This window comes from Triticum dicoccoides, chromosome 3B, assembly GCF_002162155.2.
Source record: "Triticum dicoccoides isolate Atlit2015 ecotype Zavitan chromosome 3B, WEW_v2.0, whole genome shotgun sequence".
In the NCBI taxonomy this organism is placed as follows: domain Eukaryota; kingdom Viridiplantae; phylum Streptophyta; class Magnoliopsida; order Poales; family Poaceae; genus Triticum; species Triticum dicoccoides.
In genome coordinates, this window is record NC_041385.1 from 422,973,092 (window position 1) to 422,981,975 (window position 8,884).

At 46.9% G+C, this 8,884-nt stretch overlaps 1 protein-coding gene and 1 long non-coding RNA gene across 18 annotated transcripts in view; one reads left to right on the top strand and one right to left on the bottom strand.

The window, feature by feature from the left end:
• LOC119276296 overlaps nt 1–6,099 on the bottom strand; it is an 8,560-nt gene extending 2,461 nt beyond the window's left edge. For 2 of the 17 annotated variants that reach the window (XR_005136523.1, XR_005136522.1), the window contains exons 1-13: nt 5,555–6,095; nt 5,032–5,419; nt 4,707–4,754; nt 4,349–4,490; nt 3,041–3,453; nt 2,880–2,953; nt 2,682–2,808; nt 2,519–2,600; nt 2,324–2,435; nt 1,990–2,226; nt 978–1,224; nt 688–737; nt 505–604 (exon numbers count right to left, since the gene is read on the bottom strand). This is a non-coding gene — a long non-coding RNA (uncharacterized LOC119276296). Of the gene's footprint in view, nt 1–18; nt 421–504; nt 869–977; nt 1,225–1,989; nt 2,227–2,323; nt 2,436–2,518; nt 2,601–2,677; nt 2,809–2,879; nt 2,954–3,040; nt 3,454–4,348; nt 4,491–4,706; nt 4,755–5,031; nt 5,420–5,554 lie in introns of those variants that run through there. The other 15 variants (XR_005136528.1, XR_005136521.1, XR_005136525.1 and 12 more) reach the window with 15 other exon arrangements.
• Nucleotides 6,100–6,343: 244 nt separating this feature from the next.
• Nucleotides 6,344–8,884, top strand: part of LOC119276297 (chitinase domain-containing protein 1-like) — an 11,455-nt gene continuing 8,914 nt past the window's right edge. Inside the window, exons 1-2 of the mRNA XM_037557331.1 lie at nt 6,344–6,697; nt 6,803–6,876. Of these exons, the coding sequence (XP_037413228.1) occupies nt 6,428–6,697; nt 6,803–6,876 (344 nt within the window). The 5' untranslated portion in view covers nt 6,344–6,427. The remainder of the gene's footprint in view (nt 6,698–6,802; nt 6,877–8,884) is intronic.

Genomic DNA, 8,884 nt, shown 5'->3' on the forward strand with positions numbered 1-8,884 from the left:
GGTAGGGAAGGCCGACCGCGACCCAGGTCGCCCGCAACTCGCGGCGCCAGAGGCGGATCTGGGCGCGCCACCGCCACCACCAGCCTCCAGCCTGCACCACCACCGCACTGGCCATCGCATCGCTGGCATGCGCCGCTGACAGCCCACGTCGGCGAGCTGCCGAGCTGCCACGGCCAGCGCCAAGCGCCGCATCCGGCCAGAGGCGTCCGGCCCTCACAGAAACCCCCACGCGCGGAGACGAGAAGGCCCCGCCGCCGCCAGCGACGAGCGGGCGCTCGCGCCCCCGGGCGGCCGCGAGGGGGGAGGGAGAGGAGGAGGGGGGACCGGCGGCGGTGCTAGGGTTGCCCCCCGGACGCTTGCGGGAGCGTCGCGGGAGGGAGGAGGGGAGGTTCCGGTTCTTTAGTCCCTTCAAAAGCTCCTCTACAATGGAGTATCAATTTCATAAAATAAACAACATACTGACCAAAATACATTAAGAAGTAAGTTGTACAAGATTCAGCTTACCTTATGCTTGGAAAGAGCCTTTCCAATCATTTTATTGGTTCATCTGTCTCTAGTAAGGCACAAGCCAACTTCCCTCTATTTGTAGTATGTAGAAACGATCCTAGCGTAAGGTTGAGCAAGCAAACAACTCACATATTGCTGGAAATGTTTTAGAAATTATATATTTTAGTAAACATGGCTGACCTGTAAAAAGTTATGGGTCTTTCTCAGTTTGGTAGTGCAGAGCTCAACAACTGAAACAAAAAATACATGCTGGGTCGAGACAAGCTGAAACATGGCTTAAAGCACATCAAATGAAACATGGGTGTGGTGTGGTGGGGGGATGGAGTTCGTTGTCACTGCTCGCTGAAGGTTGATAATATAACTGGAATTTCAATCGTCGGAAGCACATAAGCTAATTTCAACCCTTTGTCAAAAGCCAAAATGAAGGCAACCACATCACATCCCATGAGATAGAAGATTAGAGAACTTACCATCAAGATGGAAACCGGGACGGGTTCCCTTCGTCGGATGTTGGTAGACGACGTCAAAATCAGGGCAAGTCACATTACCAAACGGACAACGGTGGCTTGGCCAGTTCACAAACCCATGGCGTCTACTCCTCATCGACTCCCGTTCCTTCGTCGGCATCATGGGTCGGGCATCAACGACAGTCTCCCATTGCTGCTGAGCACGGACTCCAATGTGACAACGCCAAAGTTGCAAGTTGTCTTGATTGGACTACAACACAAAAAACATCATTCAAATGGCAGATTATAAATATGCAAGAGAAAACTAAATTGCGCTATCGAATATATCAGACAATCTCTGTCTTCTCCATGCTGCACGCAACAAAGAATGCTAGATTTTGGTCGATGCCTTGAGTTAACTGATGCATGGTAAATAGTAGATCGTGATCCAAAATTTGTACATGCCTTGAGTTTGTTTATGCAAATGAAATAGTATTGATCATCTATGAATTTTACAGTATACTTCTTTATGACTACAGGGAGATGGAAGTGCAGTTTGTTTATGTACGTACGAATTTAGGTAAGCTTACAACCGATCGAGTTCAATCAAGTTGCCATTTCTAGCTAAAGCGTAGAGGTTATAGAACATACACCTATTGCATGTTATTCCAGAAAGTGCTTAATGATGCAATACTAAAATTTAATCTAATGAGTACGCTGATCTCGAACATGAAAAGGACGAGAATAGAAGGCCAGAACATGCATATATCTCAAAAACAAACTTTCCTTGCTTAGATATATCTATGAAACAACAACTTCACACCAATAAATCAAAAGAGAAATTTCTTCAAATAGGTTGTGGCCAACGTGAGTGAATATAGTCCATTATATCTACTGAAGTCCAAATGCATGGATTGGTTAGTGAGCTTTCAGAGTGATATAAAGTAGAAATCTAGGACCCTAAATCTTTTTTCGTCGGCCAACACAAACAATCTGAAGACTTAACAGAATAAATGCAAAGATAAAAAAGGCAAACCTTATTGTGAAATTTTGAAGCAGGTGAGCCTCGTCAAAGTTTTGTATATTATACTGCCGTTCCATCGCAATATGGCACCCATGCATCAACGAAATGTCGGCCGACGAGCCTCCTAGCCTCCGCCGAGCTAGCTGCATCATCCTACCAAGGAGCCACCGCGCCTGGCAGAGAAAGGCCCCCCAACGCCATGGAAGGGGACACTTCAGTTCTCTTTATTTCCAGTTTATAGTACTGGTCCTGCAAGTTACATCAGGTCAATCTATTTTAGAAAGAAACCAAATATTGTTACTCGGAGAAAGATATTAGTGTAGCTTTGATAGCAATGACAACATACCATGATTCCACCAGGGTCAACGGCTGATAATTATGTGTTTGTTGTATTTGTTGCCTAGCGATGACCCTGTGAGCCGGTGCTTATCTCAATTTGATGGGATCTTGCAGTAGATCTGAGATATTGTGAAATTTGTCAACACAGATGCTGGATTATTGAAAATTAGTTGCACAAATGGATCATTTGTGCTGTGTGTACCTTCCTAGAATAGCTGCCGCTTCAGAAATAGTTGGATTTATGTACCATCGAGTTGCCAGACAGGGCTTGAAGGTCAAGTTTCCTGTACAAAAAATTTAACGGGTAATTTTAATTTCTTATCTAAATTGTGCAGGATGGATATAAGATGACGATACGTACTTACATTAAATTCATGTACTGGCATGCCAACAAATAGAACTATAATGGGTTCTTGAGCAGACCACCGTTGTAGCTTGTCTGCATCAAGGGCATCTGCTAATTTTCCCCAAAACATCACAACGGCGGGCATTCTGGAAAGATATATCATTGTTTCAGTGGAGAGATAAGAACACAGAATGAAAAATGATAAAAGTTGGCGCACATTTGTGATGTGATTTTCTCATATCTGGTCAATCGATCCGCCGCTCGGCGCAAATATTCTTGTGATGCTGGTAACTAATCCAACATTCACAAGTTCAGTAAATTGTAAGTTGTAAGAAGTGGAAAATTATACAATAAAAACAATTCTTAAGAGTTGCTGACCTGACAACAAAACAATTTGTTTAATGCAGCTTTGGTACTGTGTACATTGTAGGTGGTATATCCATACTTGGGAAAGTTTGGTGGCTGAGGCACAATTGGTTCCACGGTAGTTTTTTGGGCAAACACTACTCTCGATGGACGATCTACAGTTTTGTATCTTTCCCTAGCATATTGAACCTGGTAAGCGCCAAGCTTGTAAATTGTTGTTCCTTCAGAGATCCTGTTCTTGAAGAGTTGTACTTGGAAATTTGGAATTGTGCCTTCCATTGTTCCGCCCTAGAAAGGAAGTAAATATGTGTATGGTAAACAGGTCACTGCCTTCAGGACCCCAATGTTCTCATATCCTTGTAATGCGGACGGTAAGGATGCCTCTGCTGGAATATCTTGTAACGTCTCAGCAGCATTTCATCCATCTATGAATTTTCAAAATAAATATATGTATAAGAAAACCTGCTCACCAGAGCAACAAAATTACTGTGATTTAACAGAGACTATTTAACTCATGGCAAAAAAAAAATCTAAACGCATGCATCTCCAATATATATGTTTCTTTCTTTCCAAATCCAGCCAGACCACCCCAGCCAGCACAATCCAGTGCATTTTTTTTTCTGAAACTGAAAAAATGGAGATGTACTACTTGTCAGCTTACATACACAACGAAACAACGTAAGCATCCTAACTTAACAAATAATAACAGGGCACCAACTACAACTATGCTAACTATTAGCACCACAACACCAAAGAAAAAGGGAAGAAACTGCCAACATTTATAGCTAGCTATAGGAGAGACCACCATGCTAGAATGCAAATGAAGCCCAAAATGGTTCACTTAGTGTTGTCACATGTGAAGAACACATTACAACATCTAAGAGGGGCAAAGGACAACCTGACATGGTAAGATCAGCAAGTACTTCCGCAGATGCACCCAGCCACAAATTTGAGTATCGCCTTCTCGGATGGTGATCGAGAGTAACGAACAATAAAGTGATTAAGCAAACAAATTACATGTACGTTGTTCTTTAAGTTTCTATAAATAGATGCATGATTTGTTGAACTTGACAGATTCTTGAAATCACCATCTTTGAACACATGAGCTGTGGGAAAATTTGTATTGGTGAGAGCAAGCTAAACCGAACCTAGTTCAACAAACAATTGAGCCATCCAATGCATGTTTCTTGTTCATTTTTACTCAGAATATTGTTTGTTGGCATTGCAGACATTCCATTGAACGCATATAATAGCTTTGTGTTAACTCAGCAGGCTTGGCTAAAATTCTCTAATGGTAGAAGAGAAAGGAGAGAAGATGACCTCCTGCTTTATCTGTCGCATCTGCCATAGCCAAGGTGAGGGTTCTTGCAGCCGTAGGAAGAATAGAAGATAATGCCGAACAGGGTGAAGCGCCCCTTAGCAGCACTAATGACGCGGACGTGGGCACCGCAGCGGCCGTCGACTGGGAATAAAACGACACAACAACAATAATAACAAGGCATACGATGAGTATAATTTGCTGCATCTCGCAACTTATTGGAATTTTGAGTTCCCAGCTCACTGAATTTTGTGGGTTCACATCTCACGTAAGCACATTGAATGAAACTACTTGTGAGTAGGAAGAATAGAGAAAAGTACTTGTTCACATCTCTAATATTAACGGACGGGTGCCTCTCACCTTGGGATTCAGGTTCTTTCCTGGCTAGAGGTTAGTCCTGATCCAAAGCTGAAATTGGAAAACAAACAATGTCAGGTCAAATACACAATAGCAACAGAAGAAGTTTATTTTTTCTGTCCGATGATAATAGCTTTCAGTTTCACAAATGTAGAAACTAAGACATACAAAAATCCAGCTTTCAAAAATTTATGTAATCTAAAAATCATGAAGATATTTCACAAGGAAAAACATGAAGGTACACACAACAACTCAAAAAATTCCCCAGGCCAACACTAAATAAATGGGCGACTGGCAGAAGTGTGAGCCGTTGAGGCATTAGACAAACCTATTTTGCTATGGCGCAGTATGGATAGCAGTAGCAGGCAGACTTTGCACAGCTGGAACCTGCTTTTCATGGAGGGTGCTTGTGGTACCTGAACCAGCTCCACCCGTTGGAGGACTTGTCGTAGTAAGTGTGATCGACCGCGCGTCAGGCCTCTAGGAACATCAGGTTCTCCTCCGTGAGCGCCGGCGCTGCTTGGGTCGGTCAAAACAATGAATCAACGAGAATCAAAGCGAACGTCAATCTGAACCCTCGGCTAGCTCGCGTTGCTTCGTCCTTGCGGAACATGGCCTGGAATCCAGGACACTCCAAACTCATCTCGAGTCTTTTGGCAGTGATTCCTTGCGCAGCTCCTTCCTCCACGGGGTCATGTGAGCCCGGGTAGCAGCAGCTTACCCATCAAATGCACGACAGGAGAAGCACACATGTATTTATATGGCAATTGACGAGACATTCACCAAGATATAACAGAACAGAAATTTTGTAGTTCATCTCAAGGAAAAGGGCATGGCTAGAGATTTATTACCGCAATGGGATGGTGTGGTGGACGAAGACATGGGACAGGGGAGGCAAAGCCGTTGCGTCCGTCCAGATGCACGTGGACCACCACAGGACGGTCTGGCTGGATCTGGTTGGAGCAAGCGGCGGAGACCTTCAAGTGCAGCCACCGGCGGCGGCAACCGCCTCACGCCCCTCCTCCTTGAGATGATGTACAGGGAATCAACTACGGCCGGATCTAGAGCGTCGGCAGGTGGGGAGGCCGCGGCAGTCGTGGCACCGATGGAGACCCATGGCGTGGCGTCCTTGTAAGGGAGGCGGTGTCGCGAGAGAGAGGGGTCTTTAGAGAGGCACAGGATCTTGGCGCCGGCGAAGGGCAACTCTTCTCGGATCTCAGCGGCGGCGAAGGGAGCGTCCTCTCCGATCGAGAACGCACGGGCGGCGGCGATGGGATGCGAGTGCGAGGCGGCGGCGATGGGATCTGGTGGTGTGGCGTGGTGGCCTGGAAGGGATCTGATGCGAGTGCGAGCTCGAGGGCACCTGGAGGCCTCGTTCCAAGACGATTTTTTTTTCGCTGGTTAATCGTCGTAGGTTTTTTTTTCGCTGGTTAATCATCGTAGGTTTTTTTTTCGTCGCTTGTCTCGGGCGCGACCTGAAGAGCGCGGGGGCTGGTAGCGGATTTGGTAAGTGGTTTTTTCGGTTCGTGGCGGGTCAGCATTAGGTGGAAAAGGTGGGAGGAGGTACCAAAATAGGTATCAAATATAACCGGGTGAGGTGGGACGAAAATAAAACCCGGAACGCGACGTATGAACTGAGACATTAGGAGTTTAGACGTGACAGAGAAAAAAAAGTCCACCTCGTCGCTGCATCGCTCTGTCCTGTCCCCGCCACCGCCGGAGAAATGCCACCCCGGAGGCGGGATCGCCGGAGTCATCGCGACCCCTCACCGTCTCCCTCCCGCCCAAGCGGGCCACGAGCTTCCCCCTCGAGCCCCCGCCTCCGCCTCGCCTTCATCGTCCCTCCCCTGCTTCTCCTCGTCCTCACAGTGCTTCACTTCACCGGCCTCCTTTCCCTATCCCCTCCTTACCCCCAAACGCCGGGGAAGACCCCACTCTCCGTCTATGATCGCGGCCTAGTCAAGCGCCAAGTCTCTGCCGGCGAGATCCTTGCCGTAAGGGCCTTCTCAAGGTCGGTCCAGTCGTTCCAGCTGAGAGTTCATCGCCACTGACGCCATGTCTTTTCTTTCTTCTGTCGGGCCGCTCCGTACCGTCTGCAGGAGCACGCTAGGGTTTCGGAGAACCAGTCGCGCCGCCATTTCCCCAACCCCGTCCTGGCCTACGTGACCCCCTGGTGCGTCGTTTCTTCTAAATCAACTGCTATACCAAGTTACATAGAGTTTATAGCATTTGGATCAATTTAGACGATTTTGTCCACATTGTGTAACAAAATATACATCTTTGAGAGCAATATATTCATAAACTACCGTGTGATTGGTCGGATAACCATTGCACATCGGGTCTGCAATTATTTCAAGTTCTTAAATCTCATAGGAACATCATTGTGGCTCTACTTCTCTGTGATTTCACTCCTATCCCTAAGCAAATTGAGTCACACGAGTCGACTAGAACGCATGTTTTTTTAAGAAGAGGAGTGTAGCTGATCTCCCCCCTTTGATTCCCATTACCAGAGACCAACCAAGTTCCTTACAGCCAAACGAAAACCGAAGAAAGAAAGAAAAGCTTTAAAAACGGCAAGATGCCAAATGTTGCTTCAAGCCATAGTACAGAGCCACATGCGGCTCAATGTGGAGACCATCTTCAGGGCAAAAGCAAAAAGAAGTGTAGCTGATTTTCCCTTGTTGGAGTGCACATCAACAAGGATCTTAAGCAGCAGGAGTTTTTTTTTAGAACGGAGGCATATGCCTGGCCTTAAACTGAGGCCCTTACAGTTAACAACAAGGTAGCAGAATAAAGGGAGTTCGATACAGGGTCATAAAGTCACAAATGACCAGACACAGTGACGCAGCGCTAGTGAACAGAAAGGAAATGCCATGCTGGCAAATGAACGATACTAAGAGGTGTCACGCCAGACGAGCCTCGCTACAAGTACTGCCTAAGCACGGATGGCTCCTCTAGCCAGTAATGTCCCATCTTGAGGCAGCACGTAGCACTTGACTTCTTGCGAGGAGGTTGCTGATGAGCCGATCATGCTGCCATCGGTCCTCTTGTCTCCCCAACGGTCTCCAACTCTCCATAGCTGTAAAAGGACAATGAGTCAGCCGGATGCTTAAAGGTTAAACCTTCCATTAGTGCCTTATTACGAGTATTCCGAAGGGACCAAGCAATTGCTGCAAAGCCCAACCACGCCATTTTCCTATCCTTCCCATGTGTTCCCTGGATCAATTGATGAAGATTGGCAAAGCCTGCCGGGCTCCTAGAACACCCCGTGGCATCCCGCATAACACTCCAAATGAATTTGGCCACAATACACCGAAAGAGAATGTGGTCACAATTCTCGTCTTATCTGCACCACACGCACGTCCCATCCCCTGGCCCATATCTTTTGAGAACCTGGTCGCCGCTCGGAATTCTGTTCCTAGCCACTTGTCAAAACATGCTTCATTTCGTATTTCCGAATGGTCCAGAATACTGCAGCAATACCGACAATAATCAGCATCTTTTCCTGCTTACTGGCTAGTTGGTGTCTTAAAAAGCAATTACAATGGGAAGGCCATGGCCCAACTTGGTCCTCATGAAGATCCACCCTTGGTTGATAGAGTGAAATTTATTGACTACAAATTTACAATGGTATAACCTTTTTTAGGGCAGGCCTGGCGCAGTGGTGAAGTCCTCCCCACTTGTGCCAAAATGTCCTGGGTTCGAACCAGCCTCTCTGCATTACACTTTGCAGGGGTAAGAGGTTCCTGTAATCCCTCCCTCGACCCCACCTTGTGTGGGAGCTTCTATGCACTGGGTCTGTCCTTTTATAACCATTTTTCGGGTTACAAGTACAGTGACGGGGCAACACCTCAAAGAACAAATACGCAACACAGCTAAGAAGACACTGCTGGGAGAAGTGTGGCCAGGCCTGCCACCCCCGCCTTCGCCCACGATCGAGCCTCGGACTTGATCGTGTCGAGCAAAATGGTGATGCTAGGCTGCGTTGCATAATCACCGAGGAGGTGCCCTTGCGCAGGTCCGCTGCCAGCAGTAAACGAAGTCCTCGCAGGCATCGCGTCAGCGGGGGTTTGATCTGATATGGATAGGACCTTGTGGCACAAGGTCCGTGAGAAGGAAAAAACTGTGAGTATGTGAGTCATGGACTCCACAGCCTGGTCACAAAACAGACAACGCGGGTG